Source organism: Branchiostoma belcheri, unplaced genomic scaffold (assembly GCF_001625305.1).
Source record: "Branchiostoma belcheri isolate BF01 breed outbred unplaced genomic scaffold, Haploidv18h27 scaffold2, whole genome shotgun sequence".
NCBI classification, from domain to species: domain Eukaryota; kingdom Metazoa; phylum Chordata; class Leptocardii; order Amphioxiformes; family Branchiostomatidae; genus Branchiostoma; species Branchiostoma belcheri.
In genome coordinates this window covers 8,920,913-8,934,896 of record NW_017803490.1, presented here as the reverse complement: position 1 = coordinate 8,934,896, position 13,984 = coordinate 8,920,913, and the positions used below count along the sequence as shown (strand labels likewise).

Sequence of the window (13,984 nt, the reverse complement as noted above, 5' to 3'; positions counted from 1 at the left end):
TGTGTGTGTGTGTGTGTGTGTGTGTGTGTGTGTGTATATATATATATATATATATATATGTGTGTGTGTGTGTGTGTGTGTGTGTGTGTGTGTGAGTGTGTATGCCCTGCTTTCTTGCTACATATTGTTATCCAACACCCAAGAGTGTCTGCCACAGCACTATTTACAATTATGGTGACACCCGCTTGACATAAGAAGAAACAGAACAAAAACCAATATGTTTACCTTCGCCAGATGGCTGTGAAGCTGTTGTGTTATGGCGAAGGCTGCTTACTTATATTTTCTATAATATCTATTTGTTCCTGTTAACGTTAGTAAAAATTCTTCGATCAGTGACTGTATTTTTGTAAGGTAGATTACGTACCTCCAAATTTTCTGACTAATTTTTCCTGTTCTAGTTTTATAAATTATATAGGATCGAGATATGTCAAGCAAGGAAACTTGATATATGGCGCGATGTTTAGGGCTATTGGCTAAGTGTTAGTTGTAGTGGACAACATTCAGTAGAAATAAATCAGATCCGATGCGTCAAAACAACATAATTCAAAGCCTTAGCCACCTCAAGCCGTTCAAAACCACAGCTACAAGTTTTAAGTACAAATTATAGCCGGAAATGTTTTCCTCTAGGTGTGCTAATCCCCAGAACAGCTTAGACAATGTTACACCTAACGATTATCTAAAGATTATCGCACGTAATACCGCCATAACCTTCATGTTAAAACGTTCAAGCCCCTGGTAGTGTATCTAAAATGGTACGATTAGTCTAAAAAGGTTTGCATGTACATGACATTGGCAGTATGTTCTTTTTACAGTACTCTTACCATGTAAGTGTTAATCCCTTGGCGGGGAGTATTATGTAAGTAGCTTAGATGGTCCAAAGTGCACCCATTATTAGCTAAGCGTCGAAGGGATAATCTCGTGTTTAACCTTAATCCGACGCTAATGCATAGATTCGTTATGCTTAATTCCATGGAGCAGGTGGGATGGCGTAGTTATAAGGCACCTCGGGTCACTTAATTGTTTCTTAAGTCGCCTTTAGTAAGGCGCGCATCATCAAACTCAAACTCAAGTTAAGCTTTGGTCCCAATTCGAAAAAAATGGTCCTGCCGGGTAGTTGCCAGGCTGCTTTTTTTTTTGCACTTTCGGGCGTGACCCCTACGTGGCCCCGCGGGACATCCTGGGGCTACCGGGCTATTTTTCGGCCCGGAGGGGCCCGAGAAGAATTTAACTCTGACTTAAATTCTACCCGGGCCCCGTTGACAAAAAGACGCCGTGACCGAGCCGTGAGAACAACGGTTGTCGGCAGTCCACCGGGACAAATCTGTTACGTCACAGACCAGATGCACAGAATATAGATGTGTACTTCGTAAGAACGGGTAAAATGTGTAATGTGTATTGCAGGCTTGAAATGTGTATTGCGTGGGTCACTACAAGACATTGTCAGAGTATCTATCGGGGACCGGCCGGAGACCGACCAATGAGGGTGACAACATTTTAAACAAAATGCCACTGAAAGAAACTTATGTGTTCATGGATATCACTCTCTTTGCCCAGGCTTAGTTGCGTATGTGTTCATGTGTGTGACTCTCTTTCCCAGGGCTCGTTGCGTACGTGTTCAACCTGGTGCGGAAGTACGTGTATCACGACCAGGACGACCTGGACACAGCGTTCGACGCGGGGGGTCAGGTGTCGGTGGGTCTGACGGCCACCACCATCGTGTCGCAGTGGACATGGGCCGCCACGCTGCTGCAGTCCTGTACGGTGGCTAGTAAGGTATGAAACACACACAAACATACACTCCAACAGCCATCGTGTCGCAGTGGACCTGGGCTGCTACATTACTGCAGTCGTGTACTGTGGCTAGTAAGGTAGGACAAAACCCACCCTGTTCTACTTTCTACTTTCTACTCACTAATACATTACATGTACATATGACTGTCTGGTGTCGCTAACCTGGGCCGCCACGCTATTGCAGCCGTGTACGGTGGCTAGTAAGGTACGAAACACTCCTCTTTAGACTAGTTACACACACACGTGCGCGCACACACACACTCCAACAACCATCGTGTCACAGTGGACCTGGGCCGCTACACTACTGCAGTCGTGTACCGTGGCTAGTAAGGTAGGACAAAACCCACCCTGTTCTACTTCTACGTGTACAAATGACTCCAACGACCATCGTGTCGCAGTGGACATTAGCTGCGACACTACTGCAGTCCTGTAAGGTGGCTAGTAAGGTATGAAACACTCTCCTCTAGACACACACACACACACACACACACACACACACAGACATACACATACATAAACACACACACATACACACACACACCCTCACACATTCACACTTACTCACTCGCTCACTCACTCGCTCCTCACTCACTCACTCATTCATTCACTCACTCACTCACTCACTCACTCACTGTTGGCTGCATAACTCACATACACTCACTCACTCAATCACTCACTCACTCACTCACTCACTCACTCAATCACTCACTCACTCAATCACTCACTTACTCACTCACTCATGTAGCCAAAGGCCGTATAAGAGCACTCTGAAAGTCAAAAAAATTCTGGCTTCAAGCGTATAGACGTACACAATAATGAATCAAACTAAACATTCAAAAAACTTACGGAGTTAAGATCGCTCCCATTTCTTGTCCCGTCCCAGTTCGGCATCAGCGGCCCGTTTTGGTACGCGGCCGGCGCCTCCGTGCAGATCATCGTGTTCGCCATCCTCACTCACTCATGCAGTCACTCACTCACTCACTCACTCACTCACTCACTCACTCACTCACTCACTCACTCACTCACCCATAACACAAAAAATTAACAAAAACTTACGTTTCTGTTTCCTCCTGCCCCGTTCCAGTTCGGCATCAGCGGCCCGTTCTGGTACGCCGCCGGAGCCTCCGTGCAGATCATCGTGTTCGCCATCCTCTCACTCACTCACTCATGCAGTCACTCACTCATGCAGTCACTCACTCACTCACTCACCCATTACACAAAACATTCACAAAAACTTACGTTTCCTTCTGCCCCCTCCGCAGTTCGGCATCAGCGGCCCGTTCTGGTACGCCGCCGGAGCCTCCGTGCAGATCATCGTGTTCGCCATCCTCTCACTCACTCACTCATGCAGTCACTCACTCACTCACTCACTCACTCACTCACTCACCCATTACACAAAACATTCACAAAAACTTACGTTTCCTTCTGCCCCCTCCGCAGTTCGGCATCAGCGGCCCGTTCTGGTACGCCGCCGGAGCCTCCGTGCAGATCATCGTGTTCGCCATCCTGTCTGTGGAGCTTAAGATGAAGGCGCCGGGAGCCAAGACATACCTACAGGTGAAAGACGTGTTTTATACACTTTCTAAGACGCCATCTAAGACTTAAATGTTAGAATAGTTATTGGTGTGACCGGCTACTCTCCTTGCAGTGAAGATGATTGTTGGGCGCTTACAATGGGCGGAGCTGAATCGCGAGGGTCTGGAGCGGCTGCTATTAGGCAGTGACTTCAATACTGGATTATCCGCGATAGTATCCGCGTATCCAAGATGTAGATTTGCCCGTCATTGGTCTGGCATGGATACGCGTGGATCTATATTCTGCATATTATTTCCCTTGCCTTTCATTCATTCAAACCCCTCTGTACTGTTCTTCTTCCCCTGATTGTTTCAGGTAATTAAGGCCCGTTTTGGTGCGAAGGCGCACATCGTGTACTGTGTGTTCGCCCTGCTGACTAACGTTTTAGTCACCACCATGCTGATGCTTGGCGGGATCGCCTCCATGACCAGCCTGGTCAACGGACTGACTACTGAGATGGCGGCCATCTGTCTGGCCGCTGTTATAGGTGGGTTGGACCTCTGTATTTGTATCTGTATAGCCCGCATAACCGCCCTTCTGCGTAACACAGCAGCTAATGGTCTGTTACCATGGTACTTGTAACTGGTGCTGTGGCAGACACCCTGTGGTGTTGGTCACATTATATGCTAGCTGTTGTTATACAAGCTAAATGTTGTTTCATATGTAGCTATACAGTGGAGTATTGTGAAATCTATATCAAGCTTGAGTAACTGATTTTTGGCGTACATCAAGCATTGCTAGACCAGGGCTCAACTATTCCACAGCCTCCAAGGGATAATAATAACATTACGATTATAAAAATTATGATGTTAATGAAAATGATGATGAAGATAGTATTGATTATATTGAGTAACAGCTAAAGGCTGCAGCATGTTAAATACAAAGCAATTAAATACAATGTAACCTTACTGTCTCATATGAATGTTACTGAACTCGACATTAGCAACTCATCTAGCGTTGAGGCTCTTGAGTACTCTAACTCACCACGTGTAGGGTGTATATAGTCAAGTCAAGTCAAAGTTTATTGCACAACGATTGTCACGGGTACAATGTATGGCAAATAATAAAATTACTAGTTGGTATGTGTCTAACATGATGCTATATATATGGTCAACGGACATTGTATCTGACAGAGTATTATAAAGAACTACTGGCTAGAGAATATTTCGACTCTATATGGGTACATAAAAGGTAATGCTTTGTTTTGGTCTAAGGCACCTACACGCTGATTGGCGGACTCGGTGCCACTTTCTACGTGTCCTACTTCAACACTGCGCTGATCTTCGCCGTGCTCATCACCATCCTGTGGAAGGTAATTATAGCTTCATTACCATAACAACTGTTGCATCTAGAACCGTGCCTGATATTAAACCTAACTCATTCAGGCATAGACCAAGATGGGCACGGTTCTGGATACAACTACACCTCACCATTGACGGTAACTAACAAAGACGTGACTCTGTCTGGCTATCGTAGCAAAGTAGAAAGAACTTTGTATCACCCTCCGTCTTGGTGCTGATGGGAGAATTGACTTGTATGGGAAGTAGAATGGGTGACGACAACTTCTGTAGTATAACACCTCACCATTATTGACTCTTAACGACAAACAGGAAATACTGTACAGTTCAAAAGGTAGAAGAATCAGTCTAATTTTTAAAGTTGGTTGCTGACAGACTTTCCTAGCCATACATGTATGGACTAGAGAGGAGGGTACTAATTCATGGGAGTTTTTTTATTTTATCAGGGTCTGTGGGTTTTGCAGTTAAACACTTTTAATATGCTTACCAGGTTTACCGTAAGGTGACAAAAAGTTATCGATAAAAACGTGTAATGAAAGACAGGAACATTACTTGAACCATAAATTAACCAAAATCAAAAAAGACATCCGAGAAAACTCTAAATATTTCGCGGAGATTTCCTCAACCTCTTGTTTATATTTTTTGTTTTGTGTGTGTTTCTTTAGGTGTATTCGGACGGTGGTTCTGTCCAGCAGAACCCACTGGGTGACGTCAGGACCGTGTACGACCTTCTAACGTGCAGCAGCGGCCCGGCAGGCAACCAGGAGCAGAGTTACCTCACCTTCTTCTCAACTGGAGGTCTGATGTTCGGTGTCATCAACATCATCGGCAACTTTGGGGCTGTCTTCTGTGACCAGTCTTACTGGCAGAGCACCGTGGCTGCAAGACCACTAGAGGTAAGTAAGTGCTTCTAGCTATTGTAGATTCACACAGGTTATTTTATGCAAAGAGCTATCTCATCATTTTCTCAACCGGAGGTCTGATGTTCGGGGTTATCAACATCATCGGTAACTTTGGGGCTGTCTTCTGCGATCAGTCTTACTGGCAGAGCACCGTGGCTGCACGGCCACTGGAGGTTAGATATGATAGAGAATCACACGCACTGGTCAAATTCAACGGAAAAGACATAATTTTGCCGGCAATGTAACGCTTGTTCCCAACTGTGAAACCTAATTTATTATAACTTTTTTATATGTCAACATTTCATGACTAGGCATGGTGACAGCACGGTTATATCAACTTATTTTATGCCGCCACCAAGCAGAGGACAAATACAGGACAAGACAATACTCATTTTTACTTTAGTGAGGAAAGTCGTGTAAACTGCCTTTCCCAAGGGCACAAGATCGGGGGCATGTCAGGACTCGAACCCGAGACCTCTTGGTTCCGAGTCGAGCACGCTGCCACTACGTCACACGCGACCCCACTAATTTATCAACTCTACCTCTTAGGACCCTGAGCGGTAACAACAACGACAACAGAATTTAGCCTGTATGTATCTAACATTTTTTTCCCTCCACCTGTCGTCTTTAGGGCGTGTGGGGTTTTATCTCCGGCGGGCTGACGTGGTTCGCCATCCCCTTCTCCATGGCGACCACCGTGGGGCTGGCGTACGTCGCGCTCGGCACGGTCAACGGGGAGGCTCTGCTGTCTGCTGAAGACGTGGACAAAGGTGAAGATTTGACTAACTCTGGCCGCTTTGAATGTTTAAAGAAACAGAAGGACATTCAAAGTTTAGATAACTGAAAGCTAAATATACAGAGTCTTATGACATGAAAGTTGCGATGACCAAATCCTGCTGGACATTGGTCTACAGTAGAACTTGTTTGAGAGCTCATATGTTGCCCAGCAGCTAGAGGGCTAGTTTGCTAGAATAACAATTTAACGTTCTAGTACCCTTCCTGAATTTCGTCCCCAGGTTTGGTGGCCCCTGTCGTTGTGCACCGGTTGATGGGCCACGCGGGGCAGGTGATTGTTGTCCTGATGATCCTGATGGCCGCCATGTCCACCGGAGAGATCTAGCACGCTTCACTAAGTGTGTAGAAGATTAAATCTCTAATTTTTTACTCAGTGGACACCCCGGGAATGGAGAGGACGTAGGGGACGGCCCTGTACGAGGTGGAGGGACAGTCTTGTACAACGCCTGGGCCCTGCATGGCCCAGGAATGCCAGACGAAGACGAGAGTGGAGCAAGTCAAGGGAGGGGTTCCTCCGTAGGAAACATGACGCCCTGGATTGACTGATTTATCTTCATTCCCAGGTCTGGTTGCCCCGTAGTTGTGCACCGGTTGATGCGCCATGCCGGCCAGGTGATAATGATTCTCCTGCTCGTCCCCAGGTCTGGTGGCCAGGCGATAACGTTTTTTCCCCTCGTCCCCAGGTCTGGTGGCCCCTGTAGTTGTACACCGGTTGATGGGCCACGCGGGGCAGGTGATTGTTGTCCTGATGATCCTGATGGCTGTCATGTCCACAGGCTCCGCCGAGATCATAGCCGTAACCTCCATCATCGTCTACGACATCCTCAAGGACTACGTCTGCATCTTCAGGAAGGTAGAATGTCTTCAAGGACTATTTCAGCACCTTAGTTAAAGTGAAGCATCTTTTCAGGACTGTCTACATCTTCTTAATGGTAGAACCTCCATTGTGGTATGATATTTCAAGGACTATGTTTCCATCTTCAAAATGGTAAAACATCTTAAGGGACTATTCGCATTTTCAGAGGTTAAACAGCTTTATTAACTATGTCTGCATCTTAAGGGTTAAGCATGTCCAGTTGAGTAGCTATAAATTCACTGATAGAGAAGGCAATACTGCATTAACTCCTGTGTTGTTTGCAATGCTTATATTCATTGTAAAAGGCTAATTGCCTCTTTGCTCATCTGCGTATATCTTTACACACACACCCCCTCCAGAACCTGTCAGACAGTGCCTGTACCCTGTGTGGGAAGAGACGAGCCCGGATTTTTCGGCAGGCCGACAAGTGCCAGTGTAAGCCTGTGGCCAACTGCAAACTCTGCAAGGTTCGTGTGCTCACTACACCCTCTCTCCCGTGTATGTGTCGTACAAAACTGAGATGTCTTGTTACAAAAAAAAAGGCTGTCTTAGATCTTTCTCAGGAATTGGTTCTGTCACAGACCGCTTGGCATTCCTACCACGTCGAAACTCTTACGAAGTATGTGGCGGTGCCCTAAGTTCACCATCGCCAGAGTAAGTAAGGTATTGTGAAGGCTGGCGCACTATTAAGCCTATCAAATATTTACACGAGTTATAAGCAACACACCAAAGCAGAAAGCACGTATGCAGTCTGCTTAATCATTGAATAGCCTAATTAAACTGCTGTCCGCTAAATTTTAACTTCCCGCCCTAGGAGGAGGCCGCTAAGGGAGAGAAGCTAACCCAGGAGTACTGGTTGTACAGCTGTCCCACACACGGAGCGTACAGGAACTATCTCAACCTGCTGCTCAGCAGGAAGAACTGGTACATCGTGGTGGTGACGGCAGCAACTGTGCCACTGGTCCTGGTGGCAGATTCTGTAGGTTAGTCAATTTGTTATCGTTTGTTTACTTGTAACGTTGTTTGTTCTTCTGATGGTCGACTCGGCAGTTTGTTCGACGGGTAGAAAATGGTCGACGGGTGATTCAGACTTCTGGGCAACTTTGACCCACTCCTGATGTCATTGAAAAAAGGTTTTGGAATTGAAGTGGGTCATTAGGTATCCAGAACCCTGCCTATTTAGTTCTATGCCTGAATGCTCCAGGGTAAGGATCACGCACGGTTCTGGATAGTCTCCGCGTATCCAAGAGCGTAGCTTTGCCCAAAGCACAGTTCTGGATATACGTGGCGTGCCTGAGATAGTACGGTTGTTAATACAAACAGGGCAGAAGTCAGTTGGTTAGAATACTTGACGAAGAGCGATATCAGGCGACTGATGAAAATTGAACTCCAGACGTGTTCATTTTCTATTCTACAGGACTAAACCTGGGTTGGTTGTACCTATTCATGGGTGTCATGGGTGATCAAGTTTCAGCTAGCTGTCGCCGCGCCGCGTGCCCGTGAAGCTGGTGTGTTACGCCGAAAGGCGGTTATACCGGCTATACAGATACAGATACAACACTGTTGAGTGTATTTTTTACAGGACTGAACCTGGGTTGGTTGTACCTGTTCATGGGTGTTTTGATTGATCTATTTCATCATAAAACGGATGAGTAGCCCATTCAGCTTGTAGAGGCTGCTTTCCAATGGAGCCCAGCATACATTTACACAGGACAAGACATGGTTACATTGATCAGGTTTTAAGTGTTGAATATGTTTCTACAGGACTGAACCTGGGTTGGCTGTACCTGTTCATGGGTGTTCTGATCGGGGCTGCAGTCATCCCTATCGGCATGGCGTTGTTCTGGGCCCGCACCACGGCGGCGGGAATGATCGCCGGAGCGACGGTCGGCAGCGCGCTGGCACTGGTGTGCTGGTTAGCGGTGGCGGCAACCCTACCTGGTGGACTCATGGGAGGCAACTTCATCAAAAATACTGGTAGGAAGCTCTATTGACATTTTTTTTTTCTGTATTGTTCTGGTCATTCAACCCTGAAGAAGGCCAACTCTGTCAGCCTTGTTCATGGAATGGACTATTCTACTGCAGCTTCCGGGACGTGACGTTGGAAACACGTTCAGAAGTATCTCAACATATACACATAGAATCTCCAGGACACTCCGTCTCGCTGGACAAAGTGAAAATTCTGGATTTCTTTGCCAGAGGAGAAAAGGAGGCGGTGTACATTCGGGCCAACCGTCCAACACTGAACAGAGACGGGGGGCGACACAGATTATCTGACACGTACGACCCTCTGCTGCAAGCACGTGTTTCCGACGTCACGTCCCAGACTTAGAATGGTCAATAGAGGAGGATGTTGCAAGTTCTGTCTTGCTTGACTGGTACTTGTGAAAAAGCTGTTGACAGTATATACTGTACTAACCTGAACTGAACTCCCTCCCATGTCCAGGAGACCAGTTGAGCATTATAGTTGGGAACCTGGTGAGCATCCTGTCGGGCGGGGCGGTGTGCGCGCTGGTCAATAGAGGAGGATGTGGGACGTTCTGCAATGCTTAACTGGTACTTGTGAAAAAGCTGTTGACAATATATACTGTACTTAACCTCCTTGCCTGAACTAAACTCCCTCCCATGTTTAGGAGACCAGTTGAGCATACTGGTGAGCATACTGTCTGGAGGGGCGGTGTGCGCTCTGGTCAGTAGAGGAGGATGTTGGGCGTTCTGTCATGCTGTTGACACGTACCACAAGATAAACTGGACTAATCTGAACTAACTCTCTTCTGTTTCCAGGAGACCAGTTAAGCATGATCGTGGGTAACCTGGTGAGCATCTTGTCCATGATCTAAACTAAACTGAACTCTCTACTGTGTTTGGGAGACCAGTTGAGGGTCAGACCACCTCAGATTAGGAGACGTTATTACCTATGAATGGATAGACTGACCTCTTTTCCATTTGTAGGAGACCAGTTGAGCATAATTGTGAGTAATAGACGAGGATGTAGGACGTTCTGTCTTCTGTTTGACTGGGACTTCTCTCTCATGTTTAGGAGACCAGTTGAGCATGATCGTGGGTAACCTCGTGAGCATCCTGTCGGGCGGGGCGGTATGCGCGATGGTCAGCCTGGGCGGCAGCTTCCGGGTACCGACCCAGGAGCTGGAGGAAGAGTGGGAGAAAACACGCAGCTTGGACAACCCGCTCAAACCCTGGGGACCGACATATCAGGTGAGTACTAAAACTTTACCAGAAGTACATTCTGGTCATCAACATTGTTTGAGGCCAACCTTAGAAACAGAGGAATCACAGCTGGAAAGCTACAAGCCAGGCTTGTTACGTGCATTATAACTCCTGGTACCAAGCTTTGCCCGCAGTAGGTTCTGTTCTTCAGAAACGCCTGTGGCCAAACCTAGCCTAGAGCTAGAGGAATTAATCGTAGAGAATTCTAGAGAATTAATTGTAGAAGATTTACATCTTGGTCAAGTCTTGAGGGTCTACAGACAAGGATTGTCCATTGAACAAAACTTCCTTGTAGTACACGTATAGATAATGCCACTCTGCTTCAAGTAGCATAGCGACACGCAGTAAGGAAATCACCTAGTGGAGACAAACTGTTCAAATCTTGGGAACCTATCTACCTGTTCTTATCATTGCCACATACGTGTACCTGTAGCCGATTCTGTGCTTTCTTGCATCTCCAAGGTAATGCACATAAATATAATCGTCGGTCACCCACGTCGGTAGGCTGCAACGAAGGCGACTGCAAGAGCCGTCCACTTCCCCTTGTCGCTAGCAAGGTAGCCTCCATGGGATGCCAAAAACTAGGGGTTTGGGGGATCTTTGGGATCTTTTATGTGCTATTTTCTGATTGCATATAGACAACATAGTCGGCCTGGTTTAATTACCCCAAGTTCTATAATCCTGCTACGGAGGCTACTAGCAAGGTTGGCTATCTGTTTCGCCGACAGTTGGTTGAAGTCGTCTCCCACAAGTTGTTAAACGTACTGAAAACATCATTCTATTTTCTCTCAGAGCGCCTACAAGATGGAGTCGGCGAACAAGCTGAACGACCGGCCGACGTTTGCGGAGGTTCGGCGGTACTGCAGGAAGCCTCGCATCACAGCCCTCGCGGCGGGAATCGGCATCAGCCTGGTACTGGTCATCCTCTGGCCGGCAGGCATGTTAGCGGTAAGCTGACCTAGCCTGGTGTTCAGTCGATCGTAGTTGTGAGTAACGTGAATGTAGGGCATCAGCCTGGTCCTGGTCATTTTGTGGCCGGCAGGCATATTGGCGGTAAGGTAGGCTCTAACAGACTCCTTTGCAGGTTGAATAAAGAGTAGAAATCGGCCTAGAAAGAATGTAGCTGGCCATGGGAGTTAGTCGGTCATAGAGGGTCCAGTTTGCCTCACTGGACCCTCTAGAAGAGAGAGAGGGGGGGGGGGAGGGAAACAGAGGTATAGAGTGCGAAAGTCTGAAGTAACGTGAATGTATGCCATCTGCCAGCGGTGTACAATCCAAAGAGACGGTAGCCTTGTATACAAGCCTAATTCAACTACCGAGTATCTTTCGTCCTCTATGCAAACGGACATTAGCAAAAAGAACAAACGAAATTGGAAGCTAATATAGGTTTGGATACCAGGATAGGCTAATAAAGTGAGGGGATCAGAGGGGCAGGGGGGGGGGAGAAACAGAAAAAAGGAAGAGGCAGTACCAAAGTTTCTTTCAATTCAAGACAAGGTAACCAGGCCTAGTAAAAGATGTCATATTGTTTTGGATGAACATTTACCTGTTTAGGTTGGAGTTATGAACGGAGATCAGTTCCAGCACTGGGTGAACGTGTCCCAGTCCTGGGCCTACATCGCGGCCGCTTTCCTCATCGCCGTACCACTCGTCCAGGAGATTGTATCCGTCCGCCGGCAATACGTCACCAACAAGTCAGCAGTGGACTGCGCAAATGAAGGTCTGTACCCACAATATATAATAGGATTTCTTTCATTATAATACTGCCTGCCGGCCTAAATGCTTAGGCCATCACTGGTCCCTTGCTCCTCTTCACTTTATCCTGCCAGGCAGCACGGTCCTTAGCCTTTTGTTCTGCAACCTCGGGGCACCATCCAGTATCATATACTTAATAATTTGGTCCCGCCATCTTTTGGGGGGTCTTCCTCTAGGTCTGGGTTTTTCAAAGTCCTGGTGGTAGGCCATTATGATAAAGTTAACAAAAATTAGCTCTTCCAGGGTTCAGAAATAAAACCATCACACTGTATCAGTAAAAAGAGTATACAGACCTAGAGGCCAACGTTTGTGTACAGATGGATATTTTAAGATAGACGGTTTTGGTAAATACAATGTAGATTTTAAGTAAGACTGAAATAGTCTTTTGAAATTGTCTTGTTCTTTTCACCATGACAAGATACTAACTGTTTGGTACTATGTTTACTAAAAGATCCGGTAGAGGAAGAGGACAACAAGACGGTTGGCATCAGCTACATCGAAGAAACTAGTCCAAACCCTCAACAACCCGCAGTCGACGGTCTTAAAGATGCTGAAGGTCCCGGACAAGACAGCGATGCTCAAGTGCTCGTTAAGAAGAACGCGCCGCAAGAGGTTGGAGACGGCCGTTGTCTGGAAGACGTTTTATAAGAAAGTTGATTTTAAGATTTCATCTCAGTAATAAGAATGCTACGCTTCCAGGATTGAAACCGTCCTTTGAGAAAACGTGAATAAAAAGTGGAGACACGAATTGCAAGAAAAAGTAGACACATGAATTGCAATAAAACGTGGACACATGCATGGCAATAAAAAGAGGATACATGAATTGTAAAAATATTGTATAATTGTATGTTTTGTAAATGTAATATCTGTGCCGTGCGGTATACTGTTAGTATTTTCTGGACAGTTGAATGTTATTGAGTACCGACAACTCTTTCAGAGTGGAAAGAAGCGAAGCCTAAAGCCTGTCATATTCGTATCTATGAAAATTTTAGTAGTTTTCTTGCTTGTATGAATTCATGAATGTATGGTCATCGATTAATTAAGTTGACACGTTGTACAAGTAATATTACTTACGTGTTTTATATGATATTAACATTGCTATAATAACAGTTTTGCATGTGTCTGATTTTGTTCCAAAACAAATTATGTACTAAAGCCAGCAGAGTTGTTCAATTGCAGCCTCATAGACGTTGTAGTGTAACACAATACAGCCCGCCACAATACAGAGCCACTCCTGTTTTCCAATTTATCTCCAAGCAGATCCTAGGGTGGCAAAAGACAGTATCAAATTGGCCAGGCAGTATCCATTGGCCAGAGAGGGTCCATACGCGCCACCCAAGGGTGGAGAAAAGCCAACATCCATGTAGCGTCGGGTGTTATTTGATTTTTTAAAATTTTTATTCCGAAACATGTAATCACAAGACGTGGTGACGACACACTCAAGTTTTTTTTTTTCCAACTTATATTAATGCCGCCACCAACACAGGGACAGTACAATACTCATTTGCCCTGAGCTAAGTGAGGAAAGTCGTGCAAAGTGCCTTTCCCAAGGGCACAAGATCGGTGGCATGTCAGGACTCGAACCCGGGGCCTCTGGTTCCGAGTCGAGAACGCTGCCGCTACGCCACACGACCTCACTAATTTGATGTTAGATATTTTATTGAAAATCCATTAGATTAGACATATCATCCTAATATATTCTTCCTGGATTTATTCAAAAGAAAAACAGTGCCATATTATCATGACAAATACAATTGAACTCACATATTAAACTACAAGCAACA

The 13,984-nt window shown here is 46.1% G+C and overlaps 1 protein-coding gene across 1 annotated transcript in view; it reads left to right on the top strand.

Annotated features, from left to right (window-relative positions):
* Positions 1-12,990, top strand: part of LOC109468824 (urea-proton symporter DUR3-like) — a 14,306-nt gene extending 1,316 nt beyond the window's left edge. Inside the window, exons 2-16 of the mRNA XM_019767164.1 lie at positions 1,598-1,773; positions 3,232-3,348; positions 3,682-3,853; positions 4,581-4,678; positions 5,330-5,560; positions 6,198-6,336; positions 6,583-6,624; positions 7,042-7,214; positions 7,577-7,684; positions 8,032-8,200; positions 8,982-9,194; positions 10,258-10,433; positions 11,238-11,393; positions 12,000-12,165; positions 12,652-12,990. Of these exons, the coding sequence (XP_019622723.1) occupies positions 1,598-1,773; positions 3,232-3,348; positions 3,682-3,853; positions 4,581-4,678; positions 5,330-5,560; positions 6,198-6,336; positions 6,583-6,624; positions 7,042-7,214; positions 7,577-7,684; positions 8,032-8,200; positions 8,982-9,194; positions 10,258-10,433; positions 11,238-11,393; positions 12,000-12,165; positions 12,652-12,848 (2,333 nt within the window). The 3' untranslated portion in view covers positions 12,849-12,990. The remainder of the gene's footprint in view (positions 1-1,597; positions 1,774-3,231; positions 3,349-3,681; positions 3,854-4,580; positions 4,679-5,329; positions 5,561-6,197; positions 6,337-6,582; positions 6,625-7,041; positions 7,215-7,576; positions 7,685-8,031; positions 8,201-8,981; positions 9,195-10,257; positions 10,434-11,237; positions 11,394-11,999; positions 12,166-12,651) is intronic.
* Positions 12,991-13,984: the final 994 nt, after the last annotated feature.